This window comes from Notothenia rossii (assembly GCF_949606895.1).
Source record: "Notothenia rossii genome assembly, chromosome: 11".
Lineage (NCBI taxonomy): Eukaryota > Metazoa > Chordata > Actinopteri > Perciformes > Nototheniidae > Notothenia > Notothenia rossii.
Genome location: NC_136910.1, coordinates 32,552,082 through 32,579,733, shown reverse-complemented (window position 1 = coordinate 32,579,733; position 27,652 = coordinate 32,552,082). Strand labels below are relative to the sequence as shown.

Genomic DNA, 27,652 nt, shown 5'->3' with positions numbered 1-27,652 from the left:
ACTAAACCATGGATAAATCCAAAAAAAGAAAAGTCTCGGACGAAAATAGAGTTTAATTCCGCGTGGACAGCTTCATTTGCTTTCTCTTCTAACGATGCAGGCTTACCTGTATGCTTGATATGTGGCGATAAATTAGCGACCAAAAAAAAATGTAATGTTGAAAGACATTTCCGCAGCAAACACGAAGCATTTCCTGAAAAGTACCCAGCAGGAGAAGCAAGAAAAAGAGCGATTTCGGAACTGGTGCGGAAAGCTGAGCAGAGCAAACATACTTTCAAGAAGTGGATCAAGTCTCCAAACTCAACTACTACTGCTAGTTTTGTGGCTGCTCAGGAGATAGTACGACGCGGAAAGCCGTTCACAGATGGAGAATACATGAAAGAATCATTCCTTAAAATATCAGAAAATCTATTCTCGGACTTCAAAAATAAACGAGAAATTGTTCAGAAAATTAGAGATATGCCCCTCTCTCCAAAGACCGTCAAGGACAGGACTCTTAAGATGGGAGAAATTATCACCAGTCAACAAATTGAGGACATTAATTCAGCTCCAGCATTTTCAATCGCCTGTGATGAGTCAAGTGATGTAAATGATATTGAACAGACAGCGCTGTTATGCAGATATGTGAACTCTGATGGGCCACATGAAGAACTCATTGAGTTAATACCGCTAAAAGGCCAAACACGGGGGGAGGACATTTGTAATGCTGTAATTAATTGTTTACAAGCCAAAGGAATAAACACCACCCACATGGTGTCAGTGGCTACTGATGGGGCACCTAGTATGAGAGGAACACAGAAGGGGTTTGTGACTTTACTTCAGAAGTCGCTGGATCGAGAGCTGCTGACGTTTCACTGCATCCTGCACCAAGAAGCACTGTTCGCTCAAACATTTCCCCCCGAATGCAAGGAGGTGATGGACCTTGTCATTCAGATAGTGAACAAAATAATGGCAAAAGGGTTAAACCACCGACAGTTCTGTTCATTATTAGATGAAGTAGACAGCGCATATTCGGATCTTCTGCTGCACAACAAAGTCCGGTGGCTGTCTAGGGGAGAGGTGCTGAAACGGTTTGCTGCTTGTCTAGATCACGTGAAAACTTTCCTGGAAAGCAAGGGCCTCACTTATCCAGAACTGGAACATCCAGATTGGCTGGAAAAGTTGCACTTCATGGCAGAGTCCTGCATCGGGTCGGGTATCCGCGGGTACCCGACGGGTGACCCGCAAAAAAGGTGATTTGCGGGTGGTATTTTTTCAAACGCTTTTTTCCGGGTTCGGTTCTGGGTAAAACAAAGATGATGCGGGTCGGGTTGCGGGTGTTGCATAATAAATATATTTAAATAATAATAATTTAGTTTAATGTTTAAATCCTCAGACCTCTCCCCCGCGAGACCGAGCATATTCATAACCTCTGCAGCGCATCTATCTGCTGCTGAGCGCGCCACATTCTGAATGGCTGAGGTGAAGCTCTCTGAGAATACAGCATTTTCAATAACTCTTCCTCAAGAGCGAAATCCAACGTCTGGGAGGCTTTCGGTGTCATCCTAGATGCAGAAAATAACCAACATCCCAGGCTTTTTGAGCCAAATATGCAACTGCGTGTGTTAATAATTGCACGTTTTCACTGCTTATATATATGCGGGTTCGGGTCGGGTTGCGGGTCTTGTGCCGGCGGGTCGGGTCGGGTTGCGGAACTATTGGCAATATGTGCGGGTAGCGGGGCGGGTTCGGTATTGCACGTCGCGGGTGCGGGGCGGGAGCGGGTCTTGAAAATCAGACCCGTGCAGGACTCTGCTTCATGGTGGATATGACAGGTCACCTTAACATGCTGAACAAAAGTCTCCAGGGGAAAGGAAGCACGGCCCTTCAGATGCTGGAGGATGTTTTGGCATTTGAGCGCAAGATGACAGTGTTTGCCAGAGATGTACAGAAAGGTACGTTCTCTCACTTCCCCTCCCTGAGAGAGTTCAAAGAAGCACACAACCACATAAATTGTGAGTACTTAAAGCGTGCGATCATCGCAATGCAGACGGCATTTGGACAAAAATTCAGTGAGTTCAGAAAGGAAAAAAATACATTATCCTTCCCCGTCACACCCCTGGACATCGACCCATCTTTGCTGAACATGTCACCATTCACAGGAGTAAGTCAACCCGATCTTGAAATTGAACTGGCCGACATAGCTGATAAAGAATTATGGGTGTCCAAGTTCAAAAGCCTGACAGCTGATCTCGAAGATGTCGCCCGTCAGAAGGCTATTCTCGCTCGGGAGCACAACTGGAGCGATTTGGAAATCCTCCCCAAACCCGACAAACTTGTGTTTGAGACATGGAATGCCATTCCCGGCACTTATATAAACATGAAGAAGTATCCATTTGGAGTCCTGTCCATCTTTGGATCCACATACTTGTGCGAGCAGATTTTCTCCAGCATGAACCACATAAAATCCAAATATCGCTCGCGCCTCACAGATGACAGCCTGCAGTCCTGTGTGAAGATCAAAGTCACGTCTTACCAGTGGCGGGCCGTGCATTTCACACCTAGGCCTTCAGTGATGTCCTACACAGTCCTACCTGAATTATTCCACCTCTTAATACCATCATTATGACGCCATGGCTCTAGAAACTATACATTTAGACAGAAACGCAGTATAACCGGGCGTTGCATCACCTTAACATAGTCAACAGAGTTATATTAATATTTCCGAAGCATTTATAATCAATATATCCGCATTTACAATTAAGAGTGTTAAACTACCAGCTTTAAGATCGCTTGGATACGGTCTAAACTTAAAAATAAAAGGGGCTTTTAAGGCATTAGTCTACAAAGTTTTATTAAGTCCACCAAACCAAGTTTGTTCACTAAACAACGCATTGTCGCACCCAAAGCAGTTTCATTTAAGAAACGTGACGATAAAGACACAAACTATTCACTGAAAATAAAAGAAAACAAACAAATAATTTGCATTTGTTTATGAGGATATATTTGCGACAGTGGTGAAAGTGTATTCCTAGCACTGAATGTCCACTTTGATAAAGGTTAAACCAAAACAATTCAACAAGTCTCCTTGAGTACTTTTACTGCACAGCTGAGCCAGTGCGCCACACACATCTCTATATCTCTTGCAGAAGCATCAAACATTTATTTTTTATATATTTGTCATTTTAATTACATATATATTAATTCGTTAATATTGATTTAATATTAACGACATAAAATGACAAAAATATATTAAAATAAAATAAAAAATAAAATGCTTTGTACTCACCAAAACAACTGATTATTTGAATACAAAATCCATCCTCCTTTCTTTCCTCAAGAAGACTTCAATGACTCTGTTGTACAGTTTATCTGTGCGTTTCAGTTCCACCAATAAGTCATTTTCTATAGACATGAAGGCTAATGATGAAAGCCTAGTCTGTCCAGTAGAATTTCTGGCATAAGTTTTAATTCGCTTTAAGGCCGAGAATGACCGCTCGACAGAAGCAGTGGACACAGGAATAGTCACTGCCACACATGCCAATGTGTAAAGCTGCCCCATGCTCTCACTCAGATTTTTCTGCTTAAGGAAATCAAGGAGATTAATGGGACTTTTCCCTTCAAAATCAGTCATGGCATACATTACAGTCAGTTCTGTTTTTAGCCGGGACAGATCGAACAGTGTTCCGTGACTCTGTGTTAATTTGGCTAAGGCTGTATGCGGGAATTTTTTCCGGTAGGTCTGAAAGTGCTGGGGGTCCAGGAGGGAGAGAAACATTAATTTTTCGTGGTCTTGAAACCTACTCCGTATCTGGCAAAGAATGTTGTCCAGAATACTGCTGTGGAGTTGTTGGTAGTATGCGCGAAGGTCTCCTTGTGCTGTACGTGGGCCTCTGCGTGCGCTCGGACCACTTGAGATGCGCGCTGTGTCCTCGTAGATCTGACGAAACTGGCACCTCTCTCGCTCAATTGTGTCACAAAACTCGTTCACCCTTGTCAGACAGAATTGTACATCCAATGTTTGTTTCTGTAGTATTCCAAAGAGCACATCTGAATGCTTAAAAATCCCATTGAATGTTTCAAGCAAAAAACAAAACTCAAAATCATCCAGACGTGCATTAAATCCATCAGCGCTAAGCATAGTATCCCCATCATACTCCTCATGATGTTCCAGTATGTGGTCAAACACCTCCTTTAGGGAAACTCTCTTCTCAAAGACTGCATTGACCAATCTCGATGTATATTGCCACCGCGTTGGTGCAACATTAGGAAGACGACGCTTGCAAATGTCATCCAGCAGTTGCGTGCGCTTAGGGGATCTGGAGAAAAATGCTGCAAGGCCATTGAGGCTGGCAAAAAAGACCTTGCATTCTTTAAGCTTTGAGGCCCCTTGAGTCAGTACTAAATTTAGTCGATGTGCATAGCAGTGAATGAATAAGGCCATAGGTGCCCTCTCCTTAACTTTAGCCTGCACCCCGTTTAGTCCAGATGCCATGACCGCTGCGCCATCATAACACTGTGCCACAACTTTATCCAGACTACATTCATATTCCTCCATGAAACGGAAAATAAGAGCGGCAATGTCATCAGCTCGCTTGCCGCTTGTAACATCTTCAAATCTGACAAACCGCTCCTTGACACCTGTGTCCGTCACATAACGCAGGACAAGTGCCAGTTGTGCTACATTACCCACGTCTGTCGTTTCGTCCACCATAACAGCGACAAAGGGTGCTTTTTTAATCTCCATTTTGATCTCTTCTCCCATCACTTCAGCAATAGCATAAATCAGGTCGTTTTGTATTTTGCCTGACGTCCCAGTAAACACTTTGTTTGTGGACAGGTGGTAATGCAAGTCTGTGTTGTTCTCAGCAAGCAAAGAAAGAAGCTCCACGTAGTTTCCTCTGTTTCTGGACTCTGCGCTTTCATCGTGTCCCCTAAATGAAAGTTCCTGTTTACCCAAAAACAGGACACAATCAATCAGTCTTTTCAATATTTCCCTATTTTTGTTCACCCTTTCGTTGTGGAGCTCCGTTTCCCGGCGCACTTGTTCGTTGAGCTGTAGATCCACTCGGGTGTCCCCAAAGGTTTTCAAAAGCACCATTGCTTGTAAGTGCCCAGCCGTGCTTTGGTGTCTCGTTGCTGCCTTGGTTAGACAACTCAAGTTTGCAAATCCAGTGTGGCTCCAAACACCAAATCGATCAGTTGCAAATAGCAGGCATTCCCAGCAGTACAATTTGCAGTGCCTCTCTGAGGCTGTGAGCCAGGGGTACCGCTCGTAGTTAGTGATTCGAAAGTGGCGGACAAACCCTTTCCCCCGCTGTGATAGGCTCGCTAGCGTCGGGGTTGGCCGTTCTCTTCTCACGATGTCTAGCTTTTCTTGAAAAGTTCGTCTTGAAAATGGCGTTGTAATTATATCTGCGACCAAATCGATCTCTTCTCCTCCTTCAGCCATTGTGGGTTGAAAAAAAACAGCTTGTAGAAATCTACACAAATTAGCTCGTTCAAATTGAAGTTCAGTTTGCTAGCTCTACATAGCTCTGCCTCTCAATAGTGCGTATCCAATCAAAAGACGTGCACGTGCTAACGTCATCGTACGCCTGCTAGCTGGCCCGTTGTCGCCAACTCAAAATCTGATTGGTTAACGCCACAGTTTTGTTTCCGTTCACTTTAATCTACAGGCGCCCGCACTGTTGATTCTGAAGGCCTAAGGGCAGATTTCTTGGACCCTGGCAACACATTATGGCTGAAATATGATTGGATAAAAGCTCTAACATAAAGGCCAACCCTCCAAATCTCGTTCTGAGGCTGGAAGCAGCGCAACCAAGAGGAAAGCTATGAAATGAAGAGAATAGACCACAGGGAATAATTTAATACATATTTGTGGAAAAAATATATCAAAATTTAATTTATATTCTGATGATGTTTAGGCCAGCAGAGAAGGCCTTGCTGGCCCTGACGGCCCACCACTGCGTCTTACAGCCCCGATATAGAGAAGCTCAGGAGTGATGTTCAGAAACAGAAATCACATTAAACATGTGAGAACACTATCATTTAATAGGCTATTATTTTGCAAAAAAACATTTTAGAACCAGAGCTGATGTAGTTTTGTTTTATGCAGGATCAACCATGGATTGCTGTACGTGAGAAAAAACAGAAGAGGATGACATCAAACTGAGATGGACTGAAGTCATAAATACAAACTGGCCTATGTTTATGTTTACTCTTTTTAAAGCTATTAGGCTGCAGCTATATGTTTTATTTATTTCAAAGTGGGCTACTTTTTATTTTATTAATTTTCCACAAATAAGGGAAGGATTCAAATAGACTTGATCGGTCCTGTGTTTTATTTCAAAGTAGGTCAACTCATGCCTTTGTTTTTTTGAGTTTGAGGTTTTCCTTTGTTGTAACAGGTAAAAAAAGCAATAAAATGTCAACAATTTTTGTTGTGTTTTATTATTTCATAAATGCATCAAACTATAGTTATTTTACAGTGGGTGACAAAAAAATTGGAAATGAAAAAGAATCAAAACGAAAAAGAACTAGATACATACTAGAAATAAGCTTTTGAATACATTCCAATCCCTCTATATAGTATAATTATATATAAAACGTTATACACTCTGTTAACTTCATGTTAAGGGTAAAATAGTTTTTGCGGCCCCAGGTACATTTCATTTCGTGGCCGAAAAAAAAAAATGGCTCTTTTGATAGTAAAGGTTGCTGACCCCTGGGTTAAGGGATAGTGGATAGGAGAATTCAAAAGGATTTAGGAGAAGAGACTGCGGTATTTTAGAGAATCCGACTGCACCCTCACTATCCGACGCGTTTATGATGCGCCAGCGGACGTCATAAATGTGCGTCTGCTGCTGTGGGGAAACTATGGAAACTACAGTTTTCTATACAGCGGACTACAACATGGATGTTTAATAAGAACGAGGGACTCATCTAGAGACTCTGCACCGTACTCTGATGCTGTTGCTTTATGAACACGGACAACAGAGAAACATATTCTTCATGACCAAAGTTGGAATTGAAATAAAAAAGGAAAGTGAAACTTATGCTCGTCAGAGTCGTCACCCTCTCCCTCCGGTCCACATTAATACAAATGATCCCAATACGTATTATTGTATGAACTAAAGATCTTAAAATAAATACAAATGTATTTATTATAAACGTTAGTCCTTAACATCTATCACTGTGTATATCACCATTCAAACATCTTTTAAAAGTTTAACAAACCCCACACAGCTCAGTAAAGACTGAAATGTTGACTTAATTTGATCATTTCAGTAAAAACTAACGTTCATATTTCTCTTTTTAATTATAATACTGATGAACGTTCAAAACAAAGCACTTTGGCAACTTACCACATACGTTTTGAAATGCTTAATAAGCACCGTAACTTTCATGATATCCTTTCTTGTTCATAATCGATTGTTTCCGTGAACGGCCGACTGTTGTGAGATGGCAAATGCTGCGGCTGCAAGGCATTGTGGGGCAGCACTTTCTCCTCTCCTTTCGTAAAGGGAGGTCCAGTGGTTGCCAAGCTAAAGGAGGATATAAAGGAAGTTTGAAACCTCCTTTCCTATCATGTAGAGCAGGGCTATTCAACTAAACATTCAGTTGGGCCAGATTTTATAACTACAAAATTCAGCTGGGCCAAACATTCAGCGGCCTGTAAAAAGCGGGTAGTGACACATTTTAAACCAACACATATTACTGCGATGAAAAACATGCAATTTTTATTCATTGTTCATCTAACAAAGGTAGGTCAAAAAGTGCATAAAAACACAACAAATTAGCATTAATTTAACAGAATCTGAAAAAAAAGTGCACAGTTGTAGCATTACATTTGTTTGCTTTAGAAGTCAAATATTCAGGTTATGTTTTTTGAGCCAGGCACATCCCAAAGTGCATTTACTGAATACAATAATAGCAGTCTTAATAAATGTCCTCACATACAAAAAACACAGCTAAAGAGTTCCAATGCAACACAAAGAGATAGTACTGTAGCAATACTATTTTTTCACTTTTCAAGTAATAGCAAAGAAATCATACGTTTTGGTCACATTTGACCCAGACACATTACAAAGTGCATTTAAATGAATACAGAAAGAACTGTCAAACCCTTCAGAGCACAAACCCATAACAAGGGATACGGGTAACTATATGAATGAATACTACACTACACGTCTACTATGGTAAACTAGGTGCTTACTATCACCTCATTTGTGATTTGTCATCGCTGACTTTCTCAATGGGAGAAGGGACATTTTTTGTTTTGAACAAGAGCAGTGATTTTTGGCTCATAGGATGTCAAATGCAATCCTAAGACATTGGTGAAGAGTGCTGTCAGTCAGGGAGCAGCGAGTGCTACTTTTGATTGAGTTCATGTGTGAAAAGCTTGATTCACATGTGTATGTTGATCAAAACATACTGAGCACACAGATCGCTACTTTCTGAACGTTAGGGAACTGCTGTTTTTTGACATCACTCCAAAACTTCGCTGGCCCGTTAGTGCGCTGCATGTCAATAAGTTCCAGTGTATATTTCCCCTTGTCGATGCAGGGGACCACTTCCTTTGCTCGGGTTGATACGTCCCCCTCTATTGCAACAGTGAAGGGGTCTCTGGCAAAGCCCATCATCACCTCTGTGGGCAGAGCAAGTCCATCCAATCGACCGGCAAAGTTCTCTTTCAACCTCGCAATGAAATCTGTCATCACATCCGTGATTTGTGCCGGAGATGTGATGTGTTTGGGGAGCGTCGGAAAATGCAGCATCCGACCCGTGCTCAAGTCGGTCGCGAAAAGGTCCAGCTTGACATGGATCTGCTCCACAAGATCAATGACCGTTTTGTCTCTGTTTACGCTTCAGAGTTGAGAGAGACATGTTTTAGAGTTGCTATCATAGGACCACCGTTACTAGCACCACTAGATGCACTTTCAAAAAACGTGCTACGTTGTGGTTTGGTGGTTTCTATGAAACGCGGAGTGTTGCGTCCAAGGTCTGTACTAGTGTAGGAATTTGGCTACGGGAGGCTGGGCCACTCGGGAGTTGAATAGGCCTGATGTAGAGAATTCGAACAGCACTTATCATGGCTGCCACTGAGGGACTTCCAGGTAATTTCACTCGGTTAGGAAGGTTCCTAAGCTAAATGGACTATTCGACTTCAGACAAAATGGACCAACGTTTGAGAGAGCAGCGCGTCACAGATTACCCATCATGCCTAGCTTTCAGAGCAGAAGAACCCGTATGTGCGCTCACAGAGCATGCACCCCTTAAGCCCCGCCCCCCGAGCTCCCACTCTCGGCTCAGTAGAATGAATGGAGACAGAAAATAAATCTAGATTCAGCTTTTAGTACATTTTATAACTTTAAGGACCGTATGATTATAATAAGGGCTATAAAATAGTTCATACTGGGTAGTTTATTTAGTTTTTTTAAAATGATCCGCTGATTTACAGATGTTTGTTTCCCCATGTAAGTCAATGGGGAAAAGTCTTTCTGGGCCCAGTGACTTCACGGACTGATATGGAAATTGTAGTACCACCGTTTGGAAAAAACAAATATTTTCATCAGAGTCCGGCGCAGCGCAGCGTCATACTTCATGAATGAAAATTAAACTATAATAGACAAATATGAAGAAGTTAAACTTTAAACATCCATGACTTAAACACTTTATCCAGGATAAACGCCACAGAGCCGCCTGCAAGGTGAATACAGCTGGTACAAAAAAAAAACGATGTTTGATTGCGTACATTAACAGGTTTATGATCACTGCCCTGTCTAAGACACGAATGGGTCTGACTTTAATTACATTTGACTCAAGTGTTTCTTCAACTTAATGTGTTGTTTAAAATAACACGGCATACAGTATGTGACTATAAGTGTTGCACAGCCAGATACAGCTCAAGAACCTGACTCAGATGAATGAAACGAGTAAACACAGCTGACAGTTTCCGAACAGGAAATGCACGCAAGAAACAGGAAGTGCTCAAACGTTTGTGTGAGTTTATCAAATTTAGCAGTGATTCCATGTCAGCCAAAGCTTATCACAACAAATCTGACTGATAGTGTATTTAACAAACTTAAACTAGCTTTATTAAATGTCAGGTCTTTGGCAGGAAAAAATTGTAATCAATGATTTTATCACTGAGCACAATCTCGATTTTATGTTTTTAACGGAAACTTGGATTGAACAAAATAACAGTGCAGCTGTTCTTATCGAATCAACCCCTCTCAACTTTAGTTTTATGAATCAGGAAAGAATGCATAAGAAAGCGGGAGGAGTTGCTATTCTGTTCAATGATTCCCTTCAATGCAGGAAGACATCTTATGGGAACTTTGCTTCTTTTGAATATGTGTCCCTTCAGCTGAAATGCTCCTCTCGAGATCTGTTCCTAAATATCTATAGACCACCCAAATAATGTGCAAGCTTTGTTGATGACTTTACTGAACTGCTGTATATAGTGTGTCTTGACTTTGACCGTCTAGTCATTGTTGGTGATTTTAACATCCATGTTGACAACCCCCAGGACAGAGGGGCTAAAAAACTGTTTTGTCACACCCCCAGGTTTATGTCAAGGGTTTTATTGTTGTCTGTCTAGGTTTGGGTGTTTGCGGTCATGTTTTTCCTCCTGGGTTGTTGTCTGGTCCTTTTCCCTGTGTTTTTCATGTCTGTCGTTAGTTCCCTGGTGTGTCTAATTCCCTGATTGTTTTCACCTGTCACTCCTCGTGTGTCTCCTGTGCCCATCAGTGTCAGCCCTGCCCCTGATTGTTACCACCTGTAACTTGTTACCCTGTGTTTAAATTCCCCTGTCTCCCAGTGTTCAGTGTCAGTTCGTCTTGTCTGTTGTCACGTAAAATCTATACTCTTGGAACTCTTTGGTTTTTTGATTCCTCACTGCGTGAGCGTTTTCATTTTTGTCCTCTGTTTTTTTGTCATCTCGACTGGAGTTTTGGTGATTACCTTTTTGTTCATTTTTGCTAAATCATGGAAAAATAAAGTATCTCACAATACTTTACCTCTGCCTCCCTGTCTGCATTTGGGTCCTACATACTAAGTGCCTGGAATCGTAACAGAACGAACTGACCAAATATGGGCCCAGCAGATCCTTTGGAGCAGGAAATATCGGATTTTTCCTTTTCATTGGTTCACTGCTCTGATCTATGGAGGTGAGCATCCAGGGTTCAGCAGCGAGAGGTTGCTGGGGCAGAGGCGCGCCGGATAACCATGGAGAAACCAGCCTTAGTTCAATTCTTACCTGCCTGGCTTTTGGATTTCCTCACAGTGTGTTTTCCCCTGCCTGACAGCCCCATGCCTCCCAACTCCCGTTATGACACCACACGCATCGGTGTGGTCCGTCTGGCGTCAGCCCCTGCTTCTCACCCAGTGTTTGCTCCAGAACCGGTCCCAGCAGCCATGGTTCCGGCCCTGGTACCGGCCCCAGCAGCCATGGTTCCGGCTTCAGTACCGGCCCCAGTAGCCATGGTCCCGGCTTCAGTTCTGGCCCCAACAGCCATGGTTCCAGAACCAGTTCAGCCCCCAGCAGCCATGGTCCTTGCTCCAGAACCGGTCCCTGCAGCCATGGTTTTGTGCTCCAGTGCCGGTCCACACAGCCATGGTACCGTGCTCCAGTACCATCCCACACAGCCATGGATTCGTGTTCCGGACAGTACCTTGCCCATACAGCCATGTTTCCGGCTCCAGAACTGGACCTTACAACCATGTTTCCGGCTCCAGAACTGGACCTTACAGCCATGTTTCCGGCTTCAGAACCGGATCTTACAGCCATGATCCAGGCTTCAGTTCCGGTCCCCTCAGCCACGGTTCCGTCTCCAGAACCAGCCGACACAGCCATGGGTTCGTCACCAGAACCGGCCCCAGCCGCCATGATCCAGGCTTCAGTTCTGGTATCCACAGCCATGGTTCCGGCTCCAGAACCGGCCCACGCATCCATGCTTCCATACTCCATTACCTGGCTTACACAGCCAGGGTCCAGGCTTCCGCTCCGCGCCCAGCAGCCATGGTTCCGGCTCCAGTGCCAGCCCCAGCAGCCATGGCCCCTGCTTCAGCTCCGGACCTTACAGCCATGTTTCCGGCTCCAGGACCGGACCATACAGCCATGTTTCCGGCTCAAGTGCCGGCTCCAGCAGTCATGTTTCCAGCTCCAGAACCGGACCTTACAGCCATGTTTCCGGCTCCAGAACCGGACCTTACAGCCATGGTCCTGGCTCCAGTGCCGGCCCCAGCAATCATGTTTCCGGCTCCAGAACCGGACCTTACAGCCATGTTTCCGGCTCCAGAACCGAACTTTACAGCCATGGTTCTGGCTTCAGTACCGGCCCCAGTACCCATTGTTCCGACTCCAGTTTCGGCTCCAGGACTGGCTTACCGGCCAACGCCAGCTCCCCGAGTCCTGTCGGTGTACCATCCAACGCCAGCTCCCCGAGTCCTGTCAGCATACCGGCCGACTACAGCTCCTCGTCTCCAGTTGGCTGTTCAGCCGACGCCAGCTCCCCGAGTCCTGTCGACATACCGGCCGACTCCAGCACCTCGTCTCCTGTTGGCTGTTCTGCCGATGCCAGCTCCCCGAGTCCTGTCGGCGTACCGGCCGACTCCAGCGTCTCGTGTTCTGTTGGCGAACCAACCGTCTCAAGTCTCCTCTCAAGTCTCTTCTCAAGTACCCTCTCGAGTCACCTCTCGAGTCCCCATTCAAGACACTTCTCAAGTATCCTCTCGAGTTCCCTCTCAAGTCACCTCTCAAGTCCCCTCTCAAATCTCTTCTCAAATCTCTTCTCAAGTCCCCTCTCGAGTCACCTCTCGAGTTCCCTCTCGAGTTCCATCTCAAGTCGCCTCTCGAGTTCTCTCTCAAGTCACCTCTCGAGTTCTCTCTCAAGTTACCTCTCGAGTCACCTCTCGAGTCCCCTTTCAAGTCTCTTCTCAAGTCCCCTCTCGAGTCACCTCTCGAGTTCCAATTCAAGACACTTCTCAAGTCACCTTTCGAGTTCCCTCTCGAGTTCCCTCTCGAGTCACCTCTCGAGTCAACTCTCAAGTTTCCTCTTGAGTCTCCACTCAAGTCCCTACTCTTGTGCCGTTGGAGGCCCCACCGACTACTCTTCTGCCGGGGGTCCTGCCAACTCTATGTCCTGTGCCGTTGGAGGCCCCGCCGACTACTCTTCTGCCGGGGGTCCTGCCAGCCCTATGTCCTGTGCCGTTGGAGGCCCTGCCGACTACTCTTCTGCTGGGGGTCCTGCCAGCCCTATGTCCTGTGCCGTTGGAGGCCCAGCCGACCACTCTTCTGCCGGGGGTCCTGCCAGCCCTATGTCCTGTGCCACTGGAGGCTCCGCCGACTACTCTTCTGCCGGGGGTCCTGCCAGCCCTATGTCCTGTGCCGTTGGAGACCCCGCCGACTACTCTTCTGCCGGGGGTCCTGCCGGCCCTGTGCCGTTGGAGGTCCCGCCGATGGCTCTCCTGCCGGCGGTCCTGCTGGCCCTGTGTCCTGTCCCGTTGGGGGTCCCGCCGACTACTCTTCTACCGGGGGCCTTGCCAATCCCGTGTCCTGTTTCGTTGGAGGCCTCGACATCACCTGTATCGCCCGGGGTCCTGCCAACTCCTTGTCCTCTTCCATGGAGAATCTTGCCAACACCCGTTCCACCGGCTCCGGTTCCTGTCCGGTCAACACCGGCTCCTGCCCGGTCCCCTGAGAGCTGTGGTCTTCGCCCCTCCTCAAACTCTGCCTTGCCCCCGGGCCGTCCGCCCGAGACCCACTTTTTGAACTCTGCCTTGCCCCCGGGCCGTCCGCCTGAGTTCCCCTTTTTGAACTCTGCCTTGCCCCCGGGCCATCCGCCAGAGTTCCCCTTTTTGAACTCTTCCTTGCCCCCGGGCCGTCCGCCCGAGACCCCCTTTTTGAACTCTGCCTTGCCCCCGGGCCGTCCGCCCGAAAACCCATCCATGGTCTCTGCCTTGCCCCCGGGCCGTCCGCCCGAGACCCGTCCTCCGGACCCCCTCCACCCACCCTGCTGGACTTTGTTGTTTGGGACGTCTGGGATCCGTCCCTTGAGGGGGGGTTTCTGTCACACCCCCAGGTTTATGTCACGGGTTTTAGTGTTGTCTGTCTAGGTTTGGGTGTTTGCGGTCATGTTTTTCCTCCTGGGTTATTGTCTGTTCCTTTTCCCTGTGTTTTTCATGTCTGTCGTTAGTTCCCTGGTGTATCTAATTCCCTGATTGTTTTCACCTGTCACTCCTCGTGTGTCTCTGTGCCCATCAGTGTCAGCCCCGCCCCTGATTGTTCCCACCTGTGCCTTGTTACCCTGTGTTTAAATTCCCCTGTCTCCCAGTGTTCAGTGTCAGTTCATCTTGTCAGTTATCACGTAAGGTCTATGCTCTTGGAACTCTTTGGTTTTTTGATTCCTCACTGCGTGAGCGTTTTCATTTGTCGTCTGTTTTTTTGTCATCTCGACTGGAGTTTTGGTGATTACCTTTTTGTTCATTTTTGCTAAATCATGTAAAAATAAAGTATCTCACAATACTTTACCTCTGCCTCCCTGTCTGCATTTGGGTCCTACATACTAAGTGCCTGGAATCGTAACATGTTTTGTGTTATTGATAACTATGGACTGACTCGGCATGTGACGGAGCCCACGCACAATAAGGGGCACACTCTGTACTTAATTATCTCAAAGGGTCTGAACATCTCTAAGGTTGTGGTGACTGATGTTGCACTCTCTGATCATTCCTGTGTTTTCTTTGAGAGCTCTATTTCTGTTCACAAAAATGTTCAAAAAGTGGTAACCACAAAGCGATATTAAACTGAAAACACTAGGGAAATGTTTACTCAGAATACTTCTTCCACACTTGCTTCTGGCTTTAGAACACAACATAGCACACAGACAGCTCTGGTTAAAGTCACAAATGACATTCTAATAGCCTCAGACAAGGGACTTGTCTCTATTCTTGTCTTGCTCGATCTTAGTGCTGCATTTGATACTATCGACCATGATATCCTATTGCAAAGACTAGAGCACTTAGTTGGCATACAGGGAACTGCTTTAGGCTGGTTTAGGTCCTATCTATCTGAACGCTCTCAGTTTGTACGTGTCAACGATGAATCTTCCATGCAAACCAAAGTTAGCGATGGAGTGCCACAAGGCTCAGTGCTCGGACCTATTTTGTTCACACTATATATGTTTCCGTTAGGCAATATTATAAGGAATCATTCTGTAAACTTTCATTGTTATGCGGATGATACTCAACTATATTTATCAATCAAGCCTGATGAAATTAATCATCTAAATAAAATTCAAGACTGCCTCAAGGACTTAAAAACGTGGATGACCTTAAATGTTTTGATGTTAAACACGACCAAAACTGAAGTTATTGTACTTGGCCCGAAGAATCTACGAAACAAATTATCTAAAGATATACTAACTATGGATGGCATTAATTTGGCCTCCAGTGAGACTGTAAGGAATCTTGGTGTTATATTTGATCAGGATTTATCCTTTAACACCCACATAAAATCAATTTCAAGGACCGCCTACTTCCATCTACGTAACATTGCAAAAATCAGGCATATCTTGCCTCAAAACGATGCAGAGAAACTAGTCCATGCATTTGTTACTTCAAGGCTGGATTATTGTAACTCCTTATTATCAGGGTGAACAAAGAAATCAGTCAAGTCGCTTCAGTTGATTCAAAAGGCTGCAGCTCGTGTACTAACCAGAGTTAGGAAAAGGGACCACATTACTCCTGTTCTGGCTGCCTTACACTGGCTCCCTATAGAACACAGGATAGAATTTAAAATTATTCTTCTCGCCTACAAAGCCCTTAATGGGCAGGCGCCATCTTACCTTAAAGAACTCATTATACCCTACTGTCCTACTAGGGCATTGCGTTCCAAGATTGCAGGGTTGTTGGTTGTTCCTAGAGTCTCTAAAAGTACAATGGGAGCCAGAGCCTTTTCTTATCAAGCTCCACTTTTGTGGAATCAGCTTCCAGTTTGTGTTCGGGCGGCAGACACCCTATCCGTTTTTAAGAGTGCGCTTAAGACCTTCCTTTTTGATAAAGCTTATAGTTAGGGCTGATTAGATTCAGCCCCTAGTTTTGCTGATATAGGCTTAGTTTGTCGGGGGACATCTTACTTCTTCCTTCTCTCTGTCTATACCTGTGTACTCTCATGTTCCGATTAACCCAGCTTCCCCAAATTTCTTTCTTTTTGGTGTCTATATACGCCGGGATCCGGAGTCATGGATGATCCTGCGGTCCTGTGTCATGGATCGCGAGTCCTGGATCTTGAGTCGTGGCTGTGGTCCTTGATCATAAGTCCTGGATGGATATCCTCGTGGATTCATCTTCCTATTATACACACATGCATTTCCAAACATTTGGACTACCTCTGTTGCAAATGTATTATCTTTTCAATTTACACACGGCATCTATTGCACATCTGTCCGTCCTGGGAGAGGGATCCCTCCTCTGTTGCTCTCCCTGAGGTTTCTCCCATTTTTCCCTTTAAACTGTGGGTTTTCTCTGGAAGTTTTTCCTTGTACGATGTGAGGGTCTAAGGACAGAGGGTGTCATATTGTCATACTGATATTCTGTACAAACTGTGAAGTCCACTGAGACAAATGTAACATTTGTGATATTGGGCTATATAAATAAACATTGATTGATTGATTGATTGATTGATTGACTTGCCCCTGCTTACATCTCAGTCAATGAGCTAGTAGATCATTTTAATAAAAGAATTAAAAAGATTATAGATGCCATTTCTCCAACTAAGCTAAAGGAAGTGATGGGAAGAAAATATCTCCATGGAGAAAGGCCATGACCGTGAAAACAGAAAAAAGAGTGTCGAAAAGCTGAACGTAGATGGCGAAAAACAAAACTCCAGGTTCACTTTTAAATCTATAAAGAGAGACTTGGCCTTTATCATTTGGAATTGAAAAACGCACGACAGTCTTTCTTCTCTGACATCATTACCGAAAACAAAAACAACGCACGTGCCTTGTTTGTTACCGTCGACAGACTAACAAACCCCCCAGTGTCAGTAGCCTCTGAATTTCTATCCACCAGGGCCTGCAATGACTTTGCCTCCTTTTTCATTGACAACATTCAGAAAATCAGACAAGCAGTCAGTGCCTCTGCATCAGGTACAGCAAATGTGTTGTCCCTGTGTCCACCTAATATCAATTCAGACATCATCACACAATTCCATCAGATTAATGATAAAAATCTAGAGGACATTATTCAACTTCTGAAATCCTCCTCCTGCTGCCTTGATATTATTCCAACAGGATTTTTCAAAGATGTTTTTCGTTGCATGGCCTCAGATCTACTTCATACAGTAAACAAATCTCTTCCCTCAGGTATTTTTCCACAGGCCCTGAAAACTGCAGTCATGCTTCAGTAATGAACAATTACAGGCCCATATCAAAGCTGCCATTTCTAGGTCAAATTATTGAAAAAGTTATTTTTCAACAGTCGAGTAATAATTTGCATTTAAATAACTGTTTCGAAGTGTTCCAGTCAGGCTTTCGTCCAAACCACAGCACTGAGACTACTCTTGTAAAGGTTTTCAATGACATCCACTTAAACACAGACAGTGGCGGAACTTCAGTGTTAGTATTATTAGATCTCAGTGCTGTGTTTGACACCGTTGACCACAACATATTACTAGACCGACTGGAAAACTGGGTGGGACTTTTGGAAACAGTTCTAAATTGGTTTGAATCCTACTTAAAGGACATAAACAACTTTGTTTCTAAAGGTAAATACACATCTGAGTTGACCAATATGACATGTGGGGTTCCTCAAGGCTCCATCTTGGTGCCTCTTCTCTTTAACATCTACATGCTACCACTGGCTCAGATAATGAAAAACAACAAAATAAGTTACCATGTTGTAACTTGTTATTTAAGGCAGTAAAGCATTTGATTATTTTACATATATATTATACTTTGCTGAAGGTGGGAGATGTCATCCTCATCGGAGAGGACAACACTCCCAGGCAGAATTGGAAAATGGGTAGGATAACAGACCTGTTTCCAGGAAGAGATGGACTCATTCGTTCCTGCGTTGTCCGGACTTCTACGGGCAGTTTGTTGAGGAGACCTGTTCAGTTAATATATCCATTAGAGATAAGTTAATGGACTGAAAAGTGATGAAAGACTGTTCATCGTGCGGGAGAATGTTGTAACTTGTTATTTAAGGCAGTAAAGCATTTGATTATTTAATTTCTTGATATAAGTTAAAAGGTAAGTTTTACAAGAAATGCTTTTATTTTGAAGTGCAAGTATGTCTCTTCCTCTAACTGCTTCCTGTTGTTATCAAAATTGAATACGAGCATGTCGAGTGCATTTTCTCTGTCTTCCACCGTTGTTTTGGAAACTGTTTAAGGAATATGAAGTAAAGGTTCAGTTTGAAGGGACTGTGCTTGTTTCTTCATTCGAAGCTTCTATTACTCAACATTTTGGTGCCGAAATCAGGGATTCTCAAGACTTTTAAGACTTTGAACTGTGTCGTAGTTTGGAAGCTAACTGGCTAATGCTAGCTGTTGAAATGACTGAGCGCTACGAACGGATGAGATGGAAGCGGGGAACAATACGAGCCTCGACAACGAAGCTGATTACTCGTATAGAAGAGGAGGTGAGCAAAGATGAACCAGACTCTGATAGACTCCGTGAAATGCTGATGTTATTGTCGAACAAGGAAGAAAGTTTATTAGACTTAGACAAAGGCATTGAGGATGGAACGCCGACGGACGATCTGGAGGCAGAGATTGAAAACACGCTTGGATTACCAGGACCGCATTATCACATGGAAATCCTGGGCCACCAGATATATTCAGAAGGCGCGGGAATCTGTGACTGTGCGGGTGAGCGATGTGAGTGCACCTTCAGTCAGATTGCTGCATAAACAGACTGTTAAACTGCCCAAGTTAATAATAGAAAAATACGGTGGAGAAATAAGCCAGTAGCAAGAATTCTGGTCCCAATATGAAACGGCTATTCATGACAACGATGCACTGTGTAAGAGGGAGAAGTTCACTTACCTGAGATCCTATCTGACTGGAGCAGCAGCAAGAGCTGTGGCAGGACTGGCCATGACAGATGATAATTATGATGCAGCAATACAATTGCTTCAGAACCGCTTTGGAAGAAAATACATTGTAGTAAGTGCACACATGTCCAAATTGCTAAACATGACTCCTGTGAGAAAATCATCGGATGTTGCAGCTCTCAGACAACTGTACGATGAATGTGAAATACAAATTCGGAGTCTAGAATCCTTAGGGGTACACAGTGACACATATGGCTGGCTGCTATGCCCAGTTCTACTACAGCTCATACCAGAAGACATAGCATTAGACTACACACGCATTTCAGACTCCAGTGGCGAATGGAGGGTGCCTGAACTCATCCTGTTTCTTCAGAATGAAGTCCAGAGCAGAGAGAGAGCCCTTCAGCTCACCAGACCGGGTAACACTAAAGAGGACTTTCTGCCAAATATCAGAACTGGTAAGCCACACGCCCTTACTGAAAACAAACCTAAAAGTTGGAATGTGCCATCAGCGACTGTATTGCACACAGCAAGTAATAACTACCAGACATGTGTATATTGTGACAGTGCCAACCATAAACCAGAACATTGTCCAGATAATTCTGTTGCTGCTCGCAAAGATAAACTGCGAAAATTGGGAAGATGATATGTGTGCCTTGGCCCAAAACACATAGCAAAATTCTGCAAAGTCAAGGGTGTTTCATGTGCCTTGTGTAGTCGCAGACATCACCAGTCAGTTTGTGATCAAAGTGAAGCTAAACCAGATGCCGACAGTGGAAGTACTGATGCTGTGGTATCCACTGTGTCAAGCACAGTTAAAATGAAAGCTAATGTCCAGAACACAGTCCTGGTCCAGACAGTCAAGGCGTGGACAGAGGGCCCATCAGGCAGAAAAATCATACGTTGTCTGTTGGATGGAGGCAGCCAGAGAAGCTTCGTTCATGAGAATGTAGTTAAAGCACTAAGACTACCAGTGGTAAGGCAGGAGACGCTACATCTTCACACTTTTGGAGCCACCTCTCCAATAATAGTACAGCGCAACATTGTGAAAGTGTCCCTAAAAAATGTGTGGAATTCACAGCAAGGAATAGAGATCGAAGCAGTTGAAACCCCTCAAGTGTGCAGTGCTGTGATAAAAGTGCCAGGCGAACCAATCCAAAACGAATTAAAGAAAAAGGGTCTGCAGCTTGCTGATTTTCCATTGGAAGGAGCAGACTATTACTGGAAAGTAGTGACAGGCAAGGTCCAGAGGATAACAGAATCGCTGGTAGCTGTAGAAAGCAGCTTTGGATGGGCTTTGCAAGGGCCAGTAACAACATCAGGTGTCACCGAAGCCACTTGTATGCACATAAGTCTAGAAGAGGACACTCAGATCTCCAAACAGCTACACTCTTTCTGGGAGGTGGAGTCACTGGGCATCGTTCATGAAAAAACCCAGAGCCCAGAGGAAACAGAGGCTCTTCAAAACTTCGAACAGACTGTAAAATACAAAGATGGCTGCTATCAAGTCGAGTTGCCATGGCGACCAGAGAGACAAGATCTCCCAAACAACTTCAGAGTAGCAAAGGGGAGGTTTGAAGGTCTTAAGAGGAGACTTAAAACAGATGTGACCCTGTATACAAGGTACAATGATGTCATACAGGATTACCTGCAGCAGGGCATCTGTGAGGATGTACCAGTGAACACATCAGCAGAAGAGCAACCAGAGGCTGTGAAATATTACATGCCACATCATGCTGTTATCCGAGAAGATAAAGCAACAACTAAACTAAGAATTGTGTTTGATGCATCATCACATGAAGAGGGTTGCCCCTCACTAAATGACTGTTTGCTGACGGGTCCAAACCTTAACCCAAATCTGTTAGATGTGCTCATTAAGTTCAGACTCCACCAGATAGCCTTTACTGCAGACATTACCAAGGCTTTCTTGCTGGTAGCTCTAGCAGAAAAGGATAAAGATGCTGTTAGGTTCCTGTGGCTACATGGGCCTCCAACCAAAGACGGTAAAGATGAGCTGCATATCATGAGAATGAATAGAGTGACATTTGGAGTGTCACCTAGCCCTTTCCTGTGAGCTGCAACAATAAGAAACCATATCAAGCAGTATGAAACAGAGCAGCATGTAGCAGTGGAAGCACTGAGAGAGTCTCTCTATGTTGATGATTTCATTTCCAGCTCATGTGATGTGGATGAAGCCTTTTCAGTTACCACAACAGCAAAGGAAATTCTGTCTCACGCCGGCATGAACCTTTGCAAATGGGTGACAAATTCACCAGATCTGAGAACCAAGTGGACAGAAAGTGTAGTGGAGCACACAACAGAAACAGCAACTTGTGGAAATGTACTAAAGGTGTTAGGGTTAGTATGGAAAGCAGAGATGGATCATTTTGTATTTGACTTAAAGGGACTGCTGGACATTTTAAAAGGCAAAGAAAATACAAAAAGAAGTGTACTACAGACATCAGCTCGAGTATTTGACCCTATCGGTTTCCTGACTCCCTTCACTATAAGACTAAAGTGCCTGTTTCAAGAACTGTGGGAGAGGGGAATCGGTTGGGATGAGCAGCAGCCTTCAGACTTAGCTGAAAAATGGGATCAGTGGTGTGCAGAGCTGCCAAAGCTCCACCTGGTGGCCATTCCGAGGTGGTACCAAATTGAGATCCAACCAAACTCACAGACAATCAAACTGCATGTCTTCTGCGATGCCAGCGAAAAGGCATACAGTGCTGTTGCCTATCTACAAGGACAAAACAAAGATGGAGAGGTTGTAACAAGTTTTGTGGCCTCAAAGTCAAAGGTAGCTCCATTGAAGAAAATGTCAGTACCCCGCTTGGAGCTTATGGGTGCACTAATCGGGGCAAGGTTAGGGAATAATCTTCTCAAGCCACTCAACATGGAAAAGATTCAGCTTTACATGTGGACAGATTCGATGATCGTTTTCCATTGGATTCGCAGCTCAGCACAAAGGTGGAAGCCGTTTGTGTCAAACAGAGTGACTGAAATACAAGGACTCACAAATCCAGAGTCGTGGGCTCACTGCAGCGGCAAAATTAATCCTGCTGATTTACCCACCAGAGGCCAGAGCGTTGAGAACCTCATCCAAAGCAAGCTGTGGTGGAGGGGACCCACTTCACTGTTATCCACAGATGGAGCAGGAGTCATTGATGAGAGCTGTGATGCAGATGAGGTGAACGCTGAGCTTAGGTCTAAGTTTCAGGCTGTAGTACAGTTTACTAGCACTGAAGAAGCTGAACCACTACTAGACCTAGAGAAATACAGCAGGTTAAAAACTGTATTGAGGATAACTGCATGGGTGAAAAGGTTCATAGCTAATGCCCGTTCTAATCAAAGGATTCAGGGAGAGCTAACTTCAGAAGAGCTCACAGCAGCAGAAGTGTACTGGGCAAAGGTAACCCAAGAGCAACATTTCAACCAGGAAATGTGTCAGCTGAAATCTGGACAAAACATAAAGAGAGATTCGAAAATCAAAGAGTTGAAACCATTATTTGATGAAAATGCCCTTATGAGTGTAGGAGGTAGGATACAGCACTCTGATTTCAGTTTTAGGCACCCATGGGTGCTACCTAAAGATCACAGATACACTGAGCTACTAGTTCAGCGCTGTCATGAGAGAGTGATGCATTCAAGGGTCAGAGATACTCTGGTTGAGGTGAGAGAGAGATACTGGATTTTAAGGGGGAGACAGCTAGTCAAGCGGGTGGTATCACATTGTTTCATTTGTTGGAGACTGAAAGCTAAACCAGCACAGCAGGTTACAGCTCCAGTACCCAGAGACCGAGTGACTGAGTCTCCACCCTTTGAAGTAACTGGGGTAGATTTTGCAGGGCCATTGTATGTAAAGTCTAGCGGTCAGGCTAAGAAGGCATATATTGCACTTTTCACTTGCGCTGTCACCAGGGCAGTGCATTTAGAGTTAGTGTCAGATCAGACGACAGAAAGTTTCCTCTTAGCCTTAAAGAGATTTATAGCAAGACGAGAACTGTGTAAAGTTATTTACTCCGACAATGCTAAAACATTCAAACGAGCAGACCAAGATCTAAAGGAACTATGGAAGTCATTCAAGGGCTCAGAGCTCACAGAGTTTTTCACTGACAAGGGGATCACCTGGAAGTTTATTGCCGAGTAAGCTGCTTGGTGGGGCGGCTTCTGGGAGAGATTAGTGAGATCTGTTAAAACATGTTTAAAGAGGGTCATGGGGAAGGCTTCACTGAAATTGGAAGAGCTAACAACCATGCTTGCAGAGGTTGAGGCTGTGTTGAACTCCAGGCCTCTATCCTATGTACACAATGATCCATCAGAGCCTCAGCCACTTACCCCCTCTCACTTCCTAGTGGGGAAAAGACTAACCTCTCTACCACCAAAAACTTTGCTTCCACCATCTCAGGCAAACAATGCGAGCAGAGAGGACATGAGCCGGAGATGGCGGTACCGGGAGAGACTCTTAACCAGCTTTTGGAACAGCTGGAAAAAGGACTACTTGATGGAGTTGAAATCAGCTCAAATGTGTGAAACACCTACACCCACGTTGCTGAAGGTGGGAGATGTCATCCTCATCGGAGAGGACAACACTCCCAGGCAGAATTGGAAAATGGGTAGGATAACAGACCTGTTTCCAGGAAGAGATGGACTCATTCGTTCCTGCGTTGTCCGGACTTCTACGGGCAGTTTGTTGAGGAGACCTGTTCAGTTAATATATCCATTATAGATAAGTTAATGGACTGGAAAGTGATGAAAGACTGTTCATCGTGCGGGAGAATGTTGTAACTTGTTATTTAAGGCAGTAAAGCATTTGATTATTTAATTTCTTGATATAAGTTAAAAGGTACGTTTTACAAGAAATGCTTTTATTTTGAAGTGCAAGTATGTCTCTTCCTCTAACTGCTTCCTGTTGTTATCAAAATTGAATACGAACATGTCGAGTGCATTTTCTCTGTCTTCCACCGTTCTTTTTGGAAACTGTTTAAGGAATATAAAGTAAAGGTTCAGTTTGAAATAGACTGTGCTTGGTTCTTCATTCTAAGCTTCTATTACACAACATACCATAGCTAATGTACGTAACAATTTCACTAGGAGACTATGCTCCAATTCAAACACTGATCAATGACTGGATGTGTCAGAACTTTCTCCAATTAAACAAAGATAAAACTGAGGTAATGGTTTTTGGAGCCAAGGCAGAACGTATAAAAGTTTGTGCTGAGCATCAGTCTACAATGTTCAAAACAACAGATAAAGACAGAAATCTAGGTGTAGTCATGGACTCTGACTTGAGTTTCAACAGTCACATTAAAACAGTTACTTAATCAGATTACTATCACCTAAAGAAAATATCTAGGATTAAAAGACTAATGTCACAGCAGGATTTGGAAAAACTTGTCCATGCTTTTATCTTCAGTAGACTGGACTACTGTAATGGTGTCTTCACAGGTCTCACTAAAAAATCTATTAGAAAGCTTCAGCTGATTCAGAACGCTGCTGCTCGAGTCCTCACTAACATTAAGAAAGTGGATCACATCACTCCTGTTCTGAAGTCTTTACACTGGCTTCCTGTGTGTCAAAGAATAGATTTCAAAATACTGCGGCTGGTTTATAAAGCACTGAATGGTTTAAGCCCAAAATACATTTCTGACCTCCTGCTAAATTATGAACCATCCAGATCTCTCAGGTCTTCAGGGACTGGTCAGCTTTCTGTCCACAGAGTCAGTACTAAACATGGAGAAGCAGTGTTCAGTTATTATGCTCCAAATATCTGGAACAAACTCCCAGAAACCTGCAGGTCCGCTGCAACTCTGACTACTTTTAAATCCAGGCTGAAGACTTTTCTTTTTGTCGCTGCTTTTAATTGAACTATTCACATCTTAAACTGCACTGTAACTTTTATCCATGTATTTTTTCTTGTAATGTTTATTTTATTATCTTTGCTTTTTAATGACTGATTTTAAATGCCATTTTCTTAATGTCTTTCATTTTTTGTAAAGCACTTTGAATTGTGTTGAAAGGTGCTATATAAATAAACTTTCCTTGCCTTGCCTTGGAAATACAATATTTTATTTCATTATTAATAATAATATACAGTATATATAAATAAAGACTTGCATTTTAGTTACACACGCTATTTATTAATTTTGTCAACATTGGACCTGGACAACGTCCACATAGCTATAGTGAAATAATATAATCTAAAACATTAAAGGTGGGGTATGTAATTTTGGAGAAACCAGCTGGAGTTCGCTAGAATTTGAAAATACACAGCCGGAAAAAATCTGCCACTTCCTTACAGAGCCCCTCCTCCAACACAAACGAACGTGCACATGACCAATGAGGGCACGAGAAACGTTTGTGCACAGATGGAAGGCTGACGGGCAGGTAGGCCATCCAGTTATTTTAGCCGGGCCGGCTAAAATGATTGGTCGTGCTTTTTACAGTACCACGGCTTCCACAGATGACATTTTTTGTGGATCTTTTGTCAAAGCACTTGAGATATTAATTGCTATCGGGATGTTAAGAGCATTCCATGGAATATAACAAAAAGTGTATCTCGAGCCGGTTTCTCAAACTTACCTACCCCAGCTTTAAGCCTCTTTGATTTAATAATCGGAGCTGAAACCTCTCTGCCATCTCATATAACACACACTTCCTTATTTATCTTTGAATAATAATAACGTAAAAATAAAGACGACTATACTACGGTCCTTCGGTCCTGAGATTAGCGCCTGCAGGCAGGCTCCATGGACCTGTAGCTCCGGACAGCGCAAAATGCGCACATGAAGCGCTACGTCATAAACGCAATAAATCATACCCTCGTGGGGGCGCGCTCATGTGATTGGCTTAGACAAGAGAATCCAGCACAGACGGGGCATTGGGGCCACCACTGGGTTCAAATATTATCACCTCTGCCTTTTTTTCATTGAATTAAAAAAAGTTCAAGGCCATCCAGGCTCTGATGCCCTGCAGACAGTCAGACAGGCGTTGCTGAGGGTTTGGGTCATTTATTTTCAGGGTCATGTAGATTTGCGAGTCATCTGCATAAAAATGAAATGAGACACCATATTTCTTAATGATAGCGCCCAGGGGGAGTAGGTACAGGGAAAATAAAATCGGCCCAAGAATGGAGCCTAAATATCGGCCCAAGAATGGAGTTTCTACTCCTGTTCTTCTTTGTAAAGCGACCTTTGGTCTCATGAAAGGCGCTATATAAATCCAAGCTATTATTATTATTATCAACATATGCAAAATGTGTAATTAGCAGTAGGTGTTTGTAACCATGGTTGTATACACAACTAACATTGCATTTCTTAAACACTGAATAAATCTTAACATGTGATGTTTCTCTGGAGCATCTACAGAGTTGAGGCTAGTCCTCTGAACTGTTAGTCATGTTGATTCACATCAGTATGACTAAGGTTTGACGTCATATTGATGTGATTTCCCGAAGCTACCCTGGGCTGACTCTAAAGAGATGGCGTGTGCCTGGAGCTGAGGCTTGGGACCTGGGAATCACCTGACGCTCAAAGTGGCCACGCCCTAAATTTGCATACATTACATTACAAGTCTTTATACAAGCTGATTTAAACAGTGAGTTAAACAAAAATGAAATTAGCTTTAGATGTTTTGTATCCTCTCTGAAGGATCAGCACCTTACCGTGGTAGAGAGGTTTGTGTGCCCTGATGAACCTGAGGGCTGTGTTGTCTGGAACGATGTGTTCCTGGTAGGGTTTCCCATGGCAAATTGGTCTCAGGCAAGGGGCCAGACTAAAATTGGTTCACAAGACCTCATGAAAGATGATAGACGAAGTGAGGATACCCGGCCCGGAGGAAGCCCAGGGTCCCCTTCTGGAGCCAGGCCCAGAAGGAGGACTCGTCGGCGAGCGTCTGGTGGCCGGGCTTGCCACGGAGCCCGGTCGGGCACAGCCCGAAAAGGCAATGTGGGCAACACCTCCACTTCTCCGTCCCGCGGGCCCACCACCTACGGGAAACAGCGATGGGGTCGGGTGCGCTGCCAGAAGGGTGGCAGTGAAGGCAGAGGGTCTCGACGGACAACATAAGGATGCTCATAAGTGTACGTGGTACCAGAGCACCCTAGGCAGAAGGTCCATGAAAGATTTTGTTATCGTATCATCGGACCTGAGGCAGTATGTTTTGGACACTCGGGTAAAGAGAGGGGCGGAGTTGTCAACTGATCACCATCTGGTGGTGAGTTGGGTCGAGTGGCGGGGAAGCCTCTGGATAGACCTGTTAAGCCCAAACGTGTAGTTCGGGTGAACTGGGAACGTCTGGAGGAGGCCCAAGTTCAGGAGGCCTTCAACTCACACCTCCGGCGGAGCTTTTCGGGCATTCCTGTGGAGGTTGGGGACATTGAACCAGAGTGGTCGGTGTTCAAAGCCTCTATTGCCTCAGCCGCGGCGGGGAGCTGTGGTCTCAAGGTCCTAGGTGCCTCAAGGGGCGGTAACCCTTGAACCTCCTGGTGGACACCGGTGGTCAGGGAAGCTGTCCGACTGAAGAAGGAGGCCTTCAGGGATTTGTTATCCCGGGGGGACTCCCGAGGCAGTTGCAAGGTACCGACAGGCCCGAGGGGCAGCAGCCTCAGCCGTGG

At 44.5% G+C, this 27,652-nt stretch overlaps 1 protein-coding gene across 3 annotated transcripts in view; it reads right to left on the bottom strand.

Annotated features, from left to right (window-relative positions):
- pip5kl1 (phosphatidylinositol-4-phosphate 5-kinase-like 1) overlaps window positions 1–27,652 on the bottom strand; it is an 88,872-nt gene that overhangs the window by 35,902 nt on the left and 25,318 nt on the right. The window contains exon 10 of one of the 3 annotated variants that reach the window (XM_079660642.1): window positions 7,380–7,526. The exons of the other annotated variants lie outside the window; for them this stretch is intronic. Coding sequence (XP_079516768.1) covers window positions 7,385–7,526 — 142 coding nt within the window. The 3' untranslated portion in view covers window positions 7,380–7,384. Of the gene's footprint in view, window positions 1–7,379; window positions 7,527–27,652 lie in introns of those variants that run through there. 3 annotated transcript variants of the gene reach the window in all.